Source organism: Heterocephalus glaber, unplaced genomic scaffold, assembly GCF_053883595.1.
Source record: "Heterocephalus glaber isolate CG9 unplaced genomic scaffold, H.glaber_assembly_v1.0 deba00001504, whole genome shotgun sequence".
Classification (NCBI taxonomy): Eukaryota; Metazoa; Chordata; class Mammalia; order Rodentia; family Bathyergidae; genus Heterocephalus; species Heterocephalus glaber.
The window spans coordinates 16,893,557-16,909,435 of record NW_028258324.1 but is presented as its reverse complement, the minus strand read 5'-3'; the positions used below and the strand labels follow the sequence as shown (position 1 = coordinate 16,909,435).

The window sequence follows — 15,879 nt, the reverse complement described above, 5'->3', positions numbered from 1 at the left end:
CACCATGGGAAGCATCCTGAGACAGGTTGGCCAAAACAGTGCCTAACCAAGACTTCAATTGGTACTGAGGAAAATGAGCCCCTTCCTTTCCTGATGGATAGCAGAGATGTAAGCCTGGCAGCTGCCAGCTGGCACAGATCTCACCTAGTAGGGAAACTGGTCAGGAAGAATCAGCCAATATGCAAGACATGAGGGGCACCTAGTTGGTTTCTAATAAATTATATATAGTAATAATATGGAAATATAAACATATTGATAGTGTATATATATAATTATATGGTCATAGTAACTATAGGTAATTCAATTATATTAATATAATTTTCCGATATGTACTTACATTTATATAATATATATATATGTTTACATGTTATGATTATGTATACAATTATAGCTTGCTGGTATTAATATATATTATAAATAATGTATATTATAATTAATGTATACTTACTCTAAGAATGTAATATAGATGATTACATAAGTACAACTATATAAGTATACAAAAACTGTATAATAAAATATTGTAATTTAACATATTCTAACATATAGTATATAGATAGAAAATAAGTAATTCCACATAATTATATATAATATACCATTATATGTAAAATATACAAATTATACAAATGTAAGTGTACAGTTATAATTAATACATCATATGTAACTAATATATATTAGCTCCTTTAGCAAGTGCTAATAGTTTTATCTTATTTGTAAATACAAAATATAGAATATAGAAATATACAACTGTAAATACAGTTACATGGAATTATGACATATATATCATCACATCAGCAAGGCCTAGGCTTCCAGTCATCAGTGAAGCACAGCCACACCCAAACGCTTCTCAATCTTGGGTGACAAGAGCCAGGCCGATAAATCCTTTTCCTTAGCCTCGTCCAGCTGGCCTCCATGAGACTACTGATGAGCAGGGTGGCTTCTGTAGAGACCTGCTTGTCCACTGAGCTGCACACTTGTCCAGCTTGGTCTCAGATATGCCTGCTGATTCCAGAGAGGATTTTAAGATTCATTAAAGTATGCAAAAGGTCAGCACATAGGAGCACAGCAGGTCAGGCCTCTTCTGAGAATTCTCTGTCCTTTAGGTGGGGACCTGAGATGGCACTCGACTTCTCTCTGAAGGGCCTCATTTCCTATCTCCCAATACTGTGCTCCTTTCACTCCTCTCCATTCCTGACCCCTGGCTGTGTCTCACTTCTCCATCCTGAAAATCCTGAAGGTAGCTGCATGGTTGGTGCTGGAGGAGAAGCAACGTGGTTACTTGCTGTCTTTTCCTCCATCCGGGCTCTGGCACGTAGCCAACCTAGAGCACTCACTCTTCATTCTTGCTCCTCCCCTGCCACATACTCAGTCTTCAGTGACCAAGCCTAGCTTCATGGAGCCAGCAGCCCCTCCTCAAGTGAGTTTGCAGTTACTGGGGATTTGAGGCAGGAATGAATGTAGCAGAGTGTCAGACCTGGTGAGTGGTGAGGCTTTGATGCACGCTGTGAGCCTTCCCAGGGCAAGGCTGAGACTAGGAAGGTGGCAGCTCTATCCCTTCATGTTGAAAGGAGCTCTTGGGTTTCTTTTTGAGACTTGTCCCATAAATAGTGGTGTATTCCAGATCTGGCCAACAAAAAGCATGGTTAGCTTTTCTTTCAACTCTGAGTGCAGTAAAGTCAGATTTAGTAACTTGGAGAACTTACTCCACAGGAGTCAACACGTATTACAGATTTGGCCTCCCCACTCTCACAGGTGGTTGCTGACTGTGTACCAGCATGTCACTGCCCAGAAACCTGGTCACCTGGCTATACCACTGGGAACTCACATGACCAATATTTGCTTTCTTCATCATTGTCCTTCTGCCCCTGTACAGTGGCATTTAAGAGAACTCTTCACCCACAAGCTCAAAAAACCCAAATTGAAGAGTTGGGATGATTTGTTTTTCTGGTTAGTCAGAGTCATCCGGTCCACAGTAGTACAATCTAGAGCCATGTGTCTGTGTATTGAACTCAGCCTATCCATACATTTTATTTGGCCCACACAGAATTTGTTTATAAAATGTGAATTAGCTGCTTACATTTAACAACTAGTAGATTTTGGCAAGGGCAAGGCCCTGAGTCTGATTCCTGGTACCAAAAAACAAAAACAAACAAACAAAAACCTAGTAGATTTCACATGAGAACACGTGTGTCTGATTGTTCTTAGCAGAACGCAGAAGATCTGGCAATCGGCAACCATCCTTGCTCTGGAACAATGAGCTGAAGCAGAGAAGGAACTCCCACTCTGGACTCAGCATGCACTTTTCTCTGCATCCTAGGCCAGCCAGACAGCCGTGGTCACTTGCACTGCCTGCCTTAGCTGTGCAGGCGTTTGGGTTTGTTTTAGAACATGTCCTGTATCCTGCCTTCTCCCCCTTCCATGTGGGGCACTTAAAAATAATGCAGGGCATGCTTCAGCGTACAGAGCATGGTAGGGTTACATTCCATTGGGAAGTCAAGCAGGGCTCCTCTGATAAATAGTTCTGCAAGTCAGAGTGGGGCCTTCATTTAGGAATAAGATTTCTATGGCCTAAGGTGGGAAAGGATGGATGCTGTTCTGGCAAGAGAAGCAGTAGTGGCAGCAGCACAGAGACAGGACTATCTGCCAGGTGCTTTGGGAGAACAAGTCCTGGGCTTCATGCTAGCCAATTGGACTATAAAAGGATTAAACCTTAGGCTGGGGGTGGGTCATGAAGACTTTGGATTTGAGGTTTTATCCATTTAAATGAATTCTTTCTTATCCCTGGCTTTTTACATGAGAATGAATGCAGTTAGGATCATGATAAAACTTATCCCTAGCCCAGGTCTTTGATCTGTAACTTAAAAATTTGTTTTTATTATTATTTATCAGTGTTTGTCATGAACCCATATTCCAGCCAACCAAATATGAAATGCTATATTCAAACCAGCCAAATTGGGACTTTTTCAGATTAAATAGTTTAGCTCATTTGCCACTGGGGCAAGGGAACCCCTACAGACAAGGGCTCTTCTTTGAATGTGTAAGTCTCCATGGCGTGCTGTGTGGGAGGTTCCTTTCAGGGGGGCTCTGGCCATGTCAGCCTCATGGTGTATACAATCTGAGAGCAAAGAGCAGGAAGGGAGGTCACTGTGGTGACTACATAGTGAGGGGATATTTTTGAGAAACAAGAGAGATACAGAAAGCAAATGAAGAGCTTGTTTTACAGACAGCAAGAACATGAGCCTGGATTGTTTTGGGAGTAAGAGTGGTAAGAAATGTCAAGGGTCTGGTAGTAAGCCACTACCTTGAGGTCTAGGGAAGTCCAAGGATTAGTGTGTGTGTGTGTGTGTGTGTGTGTGTGTGTGTGTGTGTATGTTTGTGTGCCAATGGAAGTTACCAAGGTGAGGTATGGAAAGACTACTTAACACACCAAGCCTTCTTGTGCTTTTTGTTGATTCTGTGGGATGTAAAAGAAAAACATTCTGCATGATAAATAATGCTGTCTTAACATTAGGCAGAAAACGTCCTCTCCAGATGTGAATGATCTGTGTACTCAGGAGTAGATCTTGACCAACCACTTGGGATAGGAGGATGGGGCTAGGTTTTGGCGGGAGACCAGGAAATGAAGAGAAGTTGATAAAGCTGCTATTCCAAGAGACAGGGAAAAGCACTATTTTTACATCCATCTGAGAAGGATGGAGAGAGACAAGAGGGCGGGCAGATGGCACAGGCTGGGGAAGGTGGCCAAAAGGAGTTTGAAAAGCAAGAACACCCATTGTGCCATGCAGCTGTTCAACATGTCATGTGCAGAGAGACTTCTGTATGACCCCAGCACTCCTCTAAGAACATCTTTCTTGAATTTTCCCACCTTACCTCTGATACTCAGCAGAGGGTAGTGCTTAACCTTGGCCCACCGTGAACCAGGAGAAAGAGGCCATGGTAACTGTAACATGCAGAATCTGAAGGAAGCACTCCAAATCTTCACTAGATATGGATGGTGAGGGCAGCCATGGGCTTCAGGGAAAAGGTGGCCCCGGGATTTGGATATAAGAACAGTTCAGTTTGGAGCAGCAGGAGGGGCCAGGCTAGGGAAGGGGCCAGGCTGTGCTCCATCTCACTTACCCACAGACAGTGCTCTGGAGTCCTCTGGGTCTCATTTTTTCATAGTTAATAGTAAAAATGATCTACTTCGAGGATTAACTAGGTCACAAGCAGCGCACCCGCACTTTGTAAGTGCTCACTAAATGCCCCGTATAATTAGAGTTCTCTTTGTACTAGTCTCCAGTGAAAATGCTGCCACTCTGGGTGTAACAGAGTGCCTTTGCTGAGGCTTGATAGGGCCCGGTCTTTCATGTCACCACTGTCACATACTACATGTCACTCTTGTCCAGGAATGGATTTAAGAGTACTGATTCAAAGCAGTTCTTGGTATCTTACCTCATCAAAACGTCCGAAAAATAAAAACTCTCAGAGGCCATCTTTACTGTGAAATTCTAAAATCATATTTATTCACCAATTCACAGAAGTGTCATAATGATCACCAACATGAATCAGTTTGTAGGCATTTACAAGCCAAGGCTGAAAATAAATATCTGTCTGTGTTAAATAGGCATTTAACAAATTACTCAGAAACTGCAAGAATCATAATTGTTAGAAATTTAAAGTTTGTGATTCAAACATGGATAAGATCACAGTCATGGGGAGAAGCTCAACAGACTCCTAGATGGTTCTTATTTTCTTCCTATATCTGTATGTACGTGTGGCCCCTCAGCACCCCCCCCCCCACACACTGCCTGGGTTTGAATTGGGTATCGTAGCCCCACTCTGCAGGGCCCAGGGTGCCCAGGGGTGGGGAGGGGAAGGGCGCTTTTTCTGATGCTCCACAGCTGGGCCACCTTGTCCGCTAAGACAAGAGCTCTTCTAAAGGTATATTTAATTTTCTATGGATTCATAGTCTTTCTAATGAGATATCCCACAGTTTGCATTGTATCGCACTCATACACATATGATAGTATATTTAGCAAATAAACACATTTTCTAGACTAAAAAGATCCATTTTCTGAGACAGCTCAAGGAACTGAGAAGTTACCATGTGTCAGGTTCACGCGAGCCCAGGCCGAGGGAAAACCACCCAAAGGGGAGACGCTTCAGTGATGGGCAGGAGCTTCCCAGGAGGGAGCAGTCACTGGAGGCCACTCCGTAAAATGAGGTCCCACTTCTTCTTCTCTACTGGGAGAACACCACCGAGGCACCAGCAGCAGAGAGCACACTGCTTTACCTCAGACCTTTCCCACACACTTTGGTTGAGGATCTAGGGATAATCAGGCTTCTAACTGGTGGTGGCATCTAAAGAGATGGGAGGAGGGAAGGGCTGAGATCAGAAAACCGTAGACCTAGTAGACTGGCTGAACCTAGAGGCTTTATGTTTAGTTCCAGAACAATACCCAAAAATGACAAACTTAACAGCATTTTGCCAAGTGTTTAGGAAATGGCAGAGATAATAGGAGGAAAGCCCCTGGACCCCTATCCTGCAGGAATAGCATGTTGGGTGTTATTCAGAAGTGGTCTAAGTGTGCAAATACCCACTGTGTGCAACATCCCATCCCTGTGCACTACTAGAGAGACAGACCCAGTGCCTGCAGCTGGCTGAGTATGCATGGAATTTGAATTCACAAAGGCTCTCCTCAGCAGATGGGGCACATGGCTGCCCTTCTCCTCTGTGGCTCACTCATTTTGGCCTACAGCGATATTACTCAGTCTCCACCAAGTAGTGACAAGCTGGACCCTTCGTTTCCAAATGTTTATCAAACTCCTGCTATGTCCTAGGCATTGTTCTCCATGCTTTGAGAGCTAAAAGCAAATAACAAGAAGAAAAATATATAACATCCAATCTAGTGCTTCTAAAAAATGTACAATGTTTTGGAACCATTGATCTCTTTATTCCATATCTTACTTCTGTGGTATAGATATGTATATGACATATGTATAAGTATGTGCATATATGTGTGTACACACACATATATATTATCATCTGTCCTTATCCTAGTTATCTCTGATATTTTATATTTAATACCTTAATTTCTCTAATTAATGTCCTACCAAATCATTCTGACTGTCCTTCTTGCACACATTATAATGTCTATGCCAATACAACAACAAACCCAACTTGAATATCTATAGATTTCCTGGAAAACAACCAAACCCTACCTACAATTTCTTTTCCAAACTCACCAACTGGATTTCCCCAATCTTCTGTCAGGCCTGTCCAGCTCTAGGCATCAATAACCTTTTTTGGAAGCCACTGGGGTCAGGCTGAAAGCAATCAGGTGGATTGATCCATCATGACTAGCTCAAGTGAGAACTGAAATCACCTTCCAATTGGTGTGACTCCTACTGTGGCCATATAACCAGATTTATCCATAATTTATTTGAAACTTTGAGTAATGCTTTAAATATAGAGCTGTAGTCTAGCTCCCTAAGTGATGAGCTGTTTCTGTTGTTGCCACTCCTATCCAATTTTCCCATTCCCTTTCAAACTCTGAGTTACCTTCTCCTTCCTTATCTCTTCTATTACTCTTTGAGTGATCGGCACTAGGTGTCCTCTCTAACTGCCTCCCCTCCAGAAACTTTTGCCTTATTTCTACCACCTAAAGTGTGGCTCTTTTGAATCCTACATGCCATTGGCTCCTCGGTAGATACATAAGGGAGCTGGGGGTTGGGTGGGGATGGGTGCCAGATCATTGTGCTTCATGTTGTCTCTGGCCTCCAAAGATGTATGTACACATCATACTTTTATCTGTGCTCCAAAGGCACAAACCAGCCCCTCATGCCCAAGGGCCTAAGGAATCCTTCCATAGGGCAGAGGCTGCTTCTGCATGCCTTCCCTGCCCTTTCCCATAGGGGTGTTGGAGTCTGTGGCTGAGACCTGTGGGTTGGTTTTCTACTTCTGCGAATAGAAGGGTTCATTTTGCTGACAGCTCTCTTTCTACTGGAGAAAAAAAATCCCCAATATTTGTGTGTGTGTGTGTGTGTGTGTGTGTGTGTATGTGTGTGTGTGTGTCCTTTTTCTGTTCTCAAATACTCAGTGAAAAGGGTCCAGGTAACAAAGATGCATTTCAGGATAGAGGGAAAAAGACATTAAAGCCAACATGTCCCTGTTGTCGGTGATTAATATACAATGCCTGTGTTCTGGCCCCTCTCAAGTCTGTTGGTCTTTTTTCGTTAGACTATGGCTAACTGAGCTTCATGTTGATGAATCTCCTCTGCAGTAAATCTGATAAAAGGGACTGGAGAGCAGTATGGGTCTGGGGTCTTTAACAAATTAAGGCATTCTTTCTTCAGCTGGGATGCTGCCCATGACCCTTAGAGTGGAGCAGAGCTCATCAAGGCCTGTGTATCCTTGCTTCTTAGCAGATTCCTTTCCTGCTCATAGCTAGGTGGGGCCACTTTCCCAACAAGCACACTCCTATCCTCCTTCCATTTGAAGAGAAGAAATTTTGTCATCTGTCAACTGCATTTTCTTTCCTCCTCCATATGATTTTATAAAGAATTTTTTTTTTTCAGTAGCAGGCGCGGCGCCATTGAACTCAATCCCTGGTGATTTTATAAAGAATCTTGACTTACAGAGAGAGAGAGAGAGAGAGAGAGAGAGAGGGAGAGAGAGAGAAGAGGGGAAACGGGAGAGGGGAGAGGGCAGAAGAGAGAGGATGAAGAGTCTTTTTCCATTAAGATATCCTAAGTTTTCAAACCAAGTCAATTCTTGGAAGTCAAATGATCTCTGAGAGTCCATCCAATCCAATGTTTGTGGAGCCTATGCTATGGGCCAGGTGCTGTGCTTGGCACCGAGAATGTTGGGATAGATTAATTATTATTTTTGCTTTGGGGAGGTGACAAGCAGAGATGGAGAGTGTTGAGCATCCATGCTAGCCTCACTCACAGGACCATGTTTTTCAGGGGCCCCATCAGGCAGGTGGGAAGGAAGAACTGTGATTCATTTCATTCAGCTCAAAGATCTTGTGGAGTGGGGCCCTGCTGTGGTGATAGTGCAGAGGTGCCAGCTCCTCTCTGCTCTTCAGAATGAGAGGACTGCTCTAGGCAGGATCCAGGAGACACCTAGCCTGGTAATAGGATGAAGTTCTCTCCCCTGTTTCTGACAGATGAAGTGTAAGTGGCTGCTCATGCCTGCCTGCTGATCCACATTATGACTCATCTCTGCTCTGCCTTCCCATGAATGCCCCCACTACCCACTTGGGGTCCTGGCTGGATCTGAGTTCCTGACCCTCAGGCCACAATGTCTCTCCACCCTGCCTAACCCAACTCCAGTGCAGATCTGCCAACAAGAACAGGGCTCAGCCCACTTCCAGAACTGCCTCCCCATCATTTGCCATGTTGTCCCATAGGAGGCTTTTGCAATAAGTGACTAAGATGAATGCACAAAATTGTTTTAAGTCTTGGAAGAGAAATACGTCACCAGAGAATTCACTCAGGGAGGCTGGACTGTAAAGAAAAACTCTATCTGGTTTCTGCTATGCTTTCTCAGAGGCAAATGTCTAGCAAGTCTTTCTCTTTTTCTCCTTTCTTTCTTTTTCTTTTCTTTCTTTCTTTCTCTCTCTCTTTCCTTCTCTCTTTCCTTCCTTCCTTCCTTCCTTCCTTCCTTCTCTTTCAGCAGATTCTAACTTCTTGAAATGAGTTGTTCTCAATATGATTCCTGTGTTGGTCTCAGGAGATTGGCTGGGCATCTGATCAGAAGTCATTTTTCCAAGCTGGGCTGGAGAAATGGAGGTTTCCCCTGGGGTATTTGGGGCATTCACTGAGGAGACTGCTGGGACAACCAGATGTGTCTTTGAGCAGGACAGCATCTGGGTTTGTAGGAACTTGACAGCAAGGTTCTCCTGGACCACATGCTGCACTCTTTCCCCATCTGTCCTTCCTCTGTGCTCTGGACAGATTGGGAACCACAGTTAAGTGAAAATGACTAATAAAGCACTAATGAGTTCTTCCCACAGGTTTTTGGACCTTCACAGAGTTTAAGCCATAAATTAGTGATTGGCAGACCTCGGGCATCTGGTAGGTTGGAGATCAGGCATTGGCGGCACCTGGCACTTATATAGGCCTTGAAAATGAGGGTGTCTAGACAGACTCACATTGTAGATAAAGCTGCAGTTTTGTTTTTGGTTATTGGTTTTCTACTTTTAGTAACATGAATTATTGCTTTTTCAAGAAAAGCTATCTATTCCCCATCTAATTTAGTGTTTGAATTGTGATGCTTCGTGTCCCAAGTCCCATTACAAATGGACAGTGCTGTGATATCCTGGCAGTGTCCTTGAATGACCCTGTTCACTCTCTACCAGGTTCTACCAGGTCCTCTCAATGCATCACTAGCACACAGGATTTGAGCAAAGCAGTCCCTCTTGTGGTCTTGGGTCATAGCTGCAATGTTATTTCTCCATTCAATACAGCCTTTAAGGTGCCTGCTCAGTGGACAGGAGATTGGCAGGTGGCCTCCCTAGGTGTAAGTGGCCTCACTAAAACCTCTCCTGGGATGTTTCCTTCTAGGACAGAAAGGGAACATGGGTAAGAATTGTTTCATACTTGAAGAGAGGAGAGGGATTAGAACTAAGACCAATGCTCCCTGAAACCAGTGCTCCATGAGTATAAACTGGAGTCAAGAAAGCCCTCGTGGTAGAGTTGGTGATGTGTGTTCTGCTAACCCCCTACTCCGATTTGCCATTACTGTACCAGTGATTGGTTATTTTACCTTCTTTGTTAATAGCAGCTCCTCCTAATGCAGATTAAGCCATTCTCATCCTCCATATTAATGGTTCTCAAACTTCAGCATGCCTCAGAACCTCATTAAAGGAAAAATTCCTGGACCCTCACCTCCTCTCTGATTCAGTAGGTCTGGAGTGGGCTTTGTGAATCTGTGTTTCTCACTGGTTCTCAGACCACACCTGGAGAATCACAGCTCTGCAGCATCTACAAGTCCTCCAGAGTAGATCTCCTTTCACCTGTCAGCTCTGAGGGTTGCTTCATATCAGCCAGGTCAAGCCTTTAATCTTGACTGACATTAGCACTCCCTACCTGGATCACCCTAACTTGCAAGGTCTGCCTGGCTGCTATTCTTATTTAAGAACTTCCTCTGGCTCAGTCATCAATCATGTTTCTTCTTCTCAGTGGGTAGGAGACCGGCTCCTTTCTACATGTGAACTGAATCAGGCTTGGGTACCATTAGGGGAAATGGAGGGAAACATTACTCACATCTCTAGAGCTCTCCTCAGTCTGCCTCAGTAAGGAGTATCAGTATCCTTGGAATCACTGATTAGATAAGTTATCCCATCTCCTCAACCTCAAACTTTTCCCCCTTAGCAGTCCTGACTGCTTGTGGACAGCCTCCAGCTCTGAGAAGAAAAGATCCTCACAGCTCACAAGACCAAGAGATCCTCATAGGCTGGGCTCTGTATCATTTGCTCTCCCTCCCTCGTTCCTGGCAGGACGCCTGGAGCACACGCGGGTGCCCAGTAAGGACTTGCTGAATGACATCGAACGTGGCTGCAAACACAGACTCCCATCTGTTCACTGACTGCATACAAGAACTGTCTGATTGCTTTCTGGGGTGCTGGTGGAGGTAACTTCTGTCTCATTCATCTCCCTGGGACAAAGTGAAGCTTGGCTCCTAATCTGCAGACCCTGTAAAGCCAACTCTCCTTTTCCAGTTGGTTCCCAAAGGAAAACTATAGCAAGATCTGTGGAGCAGATATAGAATAAATTCATGAAGTAAAACAAATCAAGTCAGGGAAATGAGGATGCTGGAGTAGACTTCAAAACTTTCACTGCTCATTTCCTTTGCCTTTAGCTGGACAACGGAAAGTGGTTACATGAAAATTAAATTGTGCCAAGGGCTTTGGCTTGTCAGCCTTGATAAATGCCGGATGCAGATAGAGAATGGTGTGCCATCCCCAGCCTGCCAGGGCACATTGCAGGAGGCTTAGGAGTCCCAGAGGCCAGAAGATTATTATATGTGAACATCATGTACTTTCTACTGACAAATTCTTTCAAAGAATTAGACATACTCCCTTACTTTTTGGTAAAACCTATTTGGTTAATTTAAATGAGACAATGATTAAGAAAAAAATGCTGCTTTTCTTCCTCCTGCTAATATTGAGTCATAGAGCCAAGAAAACTGCTAATTTTAAAGTGTGCTGGCTTGTGCTCTTGGCTGATTATGTTGCTATTGATTCGAACAGTCACAAGTCTTTAGGATCATTTTTAGATCCATGGCATGCGCAGAGCTGAAATGAAAATCAGTCTGAGATAATGAACACTCCTGCTTAGAAATCCTCATGTGCTCAGCCGTGCTGGGAAGATGCTCGGCCTGGGGAGTTAACATTTGCCTCAGTGGAGTTAGTGCTCAGTAGTAGTAAGTACCTTGGATCCAAGGCCTTCAACCCTTAGGAATATTCATCTGAATTTGTCAGTTCAAAAATAATAAGTGTTTTTGTTTTGTTTTGTTTTTGTTTCTCCTGGAGCATGAACTTCTAAAAGCAGTTAATGAAGAACTATGGAGTTCTCTTTCTGTTCAATTTGGAAGCAAAGACTATTAAGTTGTTGATGAAAAGACTGAGATAGTAGTTTGCTTTCTTCTAGGAAAGGGAAGGTTTTTCTCCTTCCATATATGCTGCAGCCCGAAGACCACATCTGGTCATCTCATTGACCACTAGTTTTCATATGGCCTGTGGGCTAAAAAAAGGTTTTCATGATTTTGAGTATTTGGAAATAAAAACCAAAAGAATAAAAACAATCATGACATGAAAATTATATGAATTTAGATTGCCTACTTTTCCATTGTCCATAAATAAAGTTTTATTGGTGCATGGATAAATAAAGTTTCACAGGAACATTCATTTGTTTATGTGTTGTCTGTGGTTGCTTTCATGCTACTAGGCAGAATCTAGAACTTGCAACAGAAACCACATGGCTTGAAAGCTCAAATACTTACTATTTGGCCTTTTGCAGATAAAGTTTGCTGATCTCTGACACACAGGAGTGGAGAACATTGTTTTTCAGCAGGAGCCCCCCTCCTGGAGAATCCATGTTACAGGGATAACTTTTGTTAAATATGGAGGGGTTTGGTCTAAACTTTGCATGACAGAATGATTAAGTAAATTCAAGACAGTGGTAATGAAAAGGGAGCCCATGAAATTTCATTTTTGTATCTAGAAGAATTTGGGCCCTGGCCAGATTTAGAGCATTTGATTAAATCTGTCAGAATATACTTTAAGTGTTCCATAAGACAGTTCACCAACTAGTTGATTACTTTTACTCCACTGGGCAACTCATTATGTCCTGGTCTTTCTCAATCTCACCCTCCTTTCTCTCCTTTTACCTGCTGTCTGAGTCACCTGAGAGGTTTCATCCTTGTTTTCTAGCTCAGAATAGACTGGTGGCATCATTCACTTAGTACGGACAGCAGTGTACTTGTTGGTGGCCAACCCAGTCAGCTCCTCCTCATGGGTCTGAGACTGTATCTGCCTGGCTGCTGACATCTGAATGAGAGGTCACAGTGTGCCAAGGCCATCTGATAATCGTCTTGCTGCCCAAAATGCCAGCACACACAGACTGGAAAATGCCAGACTGATTAAAGATATTTTTTCATCTATGGCCAGAATATCAGCCACAGGGAAAATTATATTACCAACCACTCTCCTGGATACTTCCTGAAGCTTCTGTCAGTCCTATATGACCTCTGCCATCTTGTTAGCCTGTGGTAATGAATAGGGTACTAGGAACAGGAAAAATGCCTGTTGACCCAGAAAAATCTTTCAAGTGCCTCATCTTTGGAGTTGGCATGCACAGTAGCCTCTTGCAGCAAAAGTAGAGGGAAAGGGCTCTGCTTTGTTGTTGCCACCGTTTCTTTGAGTCCAGTCTCCAAATGCTTCTTCAATGATACAACCTTTCTGCCTTATCCAAGTGTCACTTTCATCTGCCACCCCAACCCAAACACATATAGGTTTCCCAATGCTCCAAACAGCCTATCCCATCATAAAACAGTGATAAGAGACAGCGTAAGGATACAAGAAATGCCCTTCCCATCCAATCAAGCTGGAAACACAGAGTGGAAAGAAAAGTGCTCTCAGAAACCCTAGACTTAAATATTTACAACCAAAACCTAATGCAAAAAGGATTTAGTTTTAAACATGTAAAGTCTTCCTTTTTCTGCCATAATTTTGATAGAATTCAGGAGTATCTAAATGCCTGACTGAAGAACCTCTTTTTATTGAAATAGTGGGTTGTACAGCCTGACCAATCCTGCAGGTTTTTTCACTATGAGTGTGGAGACATGGCCTGATAGAAATGGCATATGTGATTGGGATAATTCACAAGAAATGTGTTTATTTCCTGTCAATGAATAGACGCTCTCAAGCTTCTTCCATTGTTATTCTTAAGGGAAAAGAGCACTGCTTGAGTTGTGAACATGTCCCTCTTCTTCCCATGACTTCTCCTCTCCCTTCCTCTGCCTGTACTGTATAATTTCTAGGCTTGCTTCTATGCCCCTTCTATGGTGATCAAGTCCTGTGTAGGGAGGGGCTTATCTCATTCAGCGATATCCAATTCCCACAGCTTCTGGTAGAATTCTTCGCATAAAGTAGCTGCTTAGAATGCCTGTTAAGTACATCAGTATGAACATGAAGTAGAATACCAGATCAAGTGGAGGGTGGGAACCTAGTCTTATCTATATCTCTGAACAACTATGAACAAGACACTGAATCTCTGAGCCCTAGTTTACTCATCACAAAAATGTGTCTAACAATGGATGTGTCAAATATTTCACAGGATTATTGGGAAATTCAGGAGGGAAAGGATGCAAAAACACTTCAGGAATGGAAAGAGCTGTCTAAGGTAGCTCTTGCCAGCAGAAGGGTGCAAAGGCCGCTTGTGGATCCTTACTGAGTGGAGGTTGGACTAGAGGACATTGGTAGTGGTCCCCTTACTTAAATTCTTGGACTGGATGACACAGAAAAGACACTGAGCAGAGGCTGAACTTTCTGTTGAACTTGCATGCCATTGGCTGGGGACTAGCTTTGTGCCTGTGCCAAACCAGTATGGGATGGTCTTGGGGTGGAATGGGAGAATGAGGACAGCTTGTACATTCTAGGACAAAGAGGAAGCCAAGACATTTGAAATAAGCATGTCCTTACAGCCTCACTGAAGACCTGTAATAGCCTTAATTCTTGCCTGCTATTCTCTTGGCCACAAAGATCACCCACTAGTTAGTTACTATAGCAACAATTCTCTTCACAAGGTGTCCATGTTAGAATGGAGATGGAAAAGACTTCCTTATTGAAAAAAGAAGAAAGAAAAAGAAATTGGGGTTTTGAATATATTTGCCCTCTATTCCTCCTTTTATGAGAAAAGGAAAGAAACAAGTGCCATTGTTACAAATGCGCTTCAAATTCCTAACAGATTTCCAAACTTTCATCTTGGACTTGTGGAATTCATATAGGTTCTAATACATTTGAGAAGGGCATGTTTTCTTAAGAGTAAAACATTGTAGGGCCAGGGATGTAGCTCAGGGGTGTCACACTTGCCTGGGAAGCGCAAGATCCTGAGTTCGATCCTTGGTTCCAAGGGGAAAAACAAAAAGTAAAACATTGTAACCCAAGAGATAAGGGAGCATGAGGTGAGGTTGTGAGAGCCTTATCAACCTTGGGGCTGCCTTGGTCCTGGGATGCCCAGCCTCCCTCACCTGTCTCCCAGCTCTGCATCCTCTATGAGGCCCTACTGTGTCATCCATCAGCCCTTCTTTCTACTCCTGGCTGTGACCCTGGTGTGGCTGTCACCAGGGCAGTGCCTGGTGGAATGCTTCCTGACATCTGGTAGTTTTGTGTGGTGAATACCCCGGGAAGGGCAGCCACATGGGTCTCAGTGCTTCTCAGGTAGGCAGGCTCCTTTGGCTGAGGATAGGCTCTGGTTGTGGCCAGTGACCAATCCTTGGTTTTGTATTTGTCATGTCAATATATGTAGCCTCATAAAGAAGCAAAGGGGAAGGCTCTCCAAGCTGGGAAGTATGTGTGTGTGTATCTTTCCCTGTAAACTCAATTCTGCCTTGACAGGGGCTTTCCATTCAAGCATGTGGCCCTAAGACCCTAATGCATGAAGTTCTACCTCCTTCCTTGTAAAAAGGAACCTACAGAGTGAGCATAGGGGGGACCTGCTGCTATGAGTGGAGAGAGATGCACAATGGGAGTTGGAGCCCAAGGGCCTCAGGAGAGCTGAGCCTGGGGAGGTTAATGACCTAAAGGTGGACCTTGTCCTTCACAGAAAAGAGGAAGGTGTTCAGAACTCTGCAGAGTGACTCACAGGATGCTGGGTGAACCCAGGGCAGGAGGAGTTGTCGCTACAGGACAAAGTACACCCCGAAGTCCCCACTGATGATGACACAGAGCTTCGGGGAGCTGCCCCCCACACAGGCTCGAGGAAGCTGCAGAGGCCTCCCCGAGCTGTCACGGAGAGGTGAGTGTGATAGGGTCAGGCAGACGCTGGGGCGGGCGGGCTTCACAAAAGGGACACGTGGGCTGGGCAGTGGACCTGCAGGCACTAGTAGGGCAGGGTGGAGTCATCCCACTCCAGCTGGGCTTGCCTGGTGCCGCTCTGCCCGTGTCTGCCTCTGCCCATCTCTTCCTCCTCCTCCCCTTCACTGTTGTCCTCGCTGCTGCTGGAGCTGATGTCCTCCTCTGCTTCTTCCTCCTCCTCTTCTCCCTCAGTCTCATCTTCCCCGTGTCCTGGTTCTACATGTTTCTGGATGTCAGGAAGAGAAAGAAAATACTCATCAGAGGCTGAACAGAGCTCACTTTGAAACTCAGTTTTCACCATCAACGAAACATTTAG

General features: G+C 44.1%; 1 protein-coding gene across 2 annotated transcripts in view; it reads right to left on the bottom strand.

Moving 5' to 3' along the window:
- Window positions 1–8,551: 8,551 nt before the first annotated feature.
- Window positions 8,552–15,879, bottom strand: part of Clstn2 (calsyntenin 2) — a 615,455-nt gene continuing 608,127 nt past the window's right edge. For both annotated transcript variants that reach the window (XM_021250694.2, XM_087186235.1), the window contains one exon: window positions 8,552–15,789. In XM_021250694.2, the coding sequence (XP_021106353.1) occupies window positions 15,589–15,789 (201 nt within the window). In that variant the 3' untranslated portion in view covers window positions 8,552–15,588. The remainder of the gene's footprint in view (window positions 15,790–15,879) is intronic.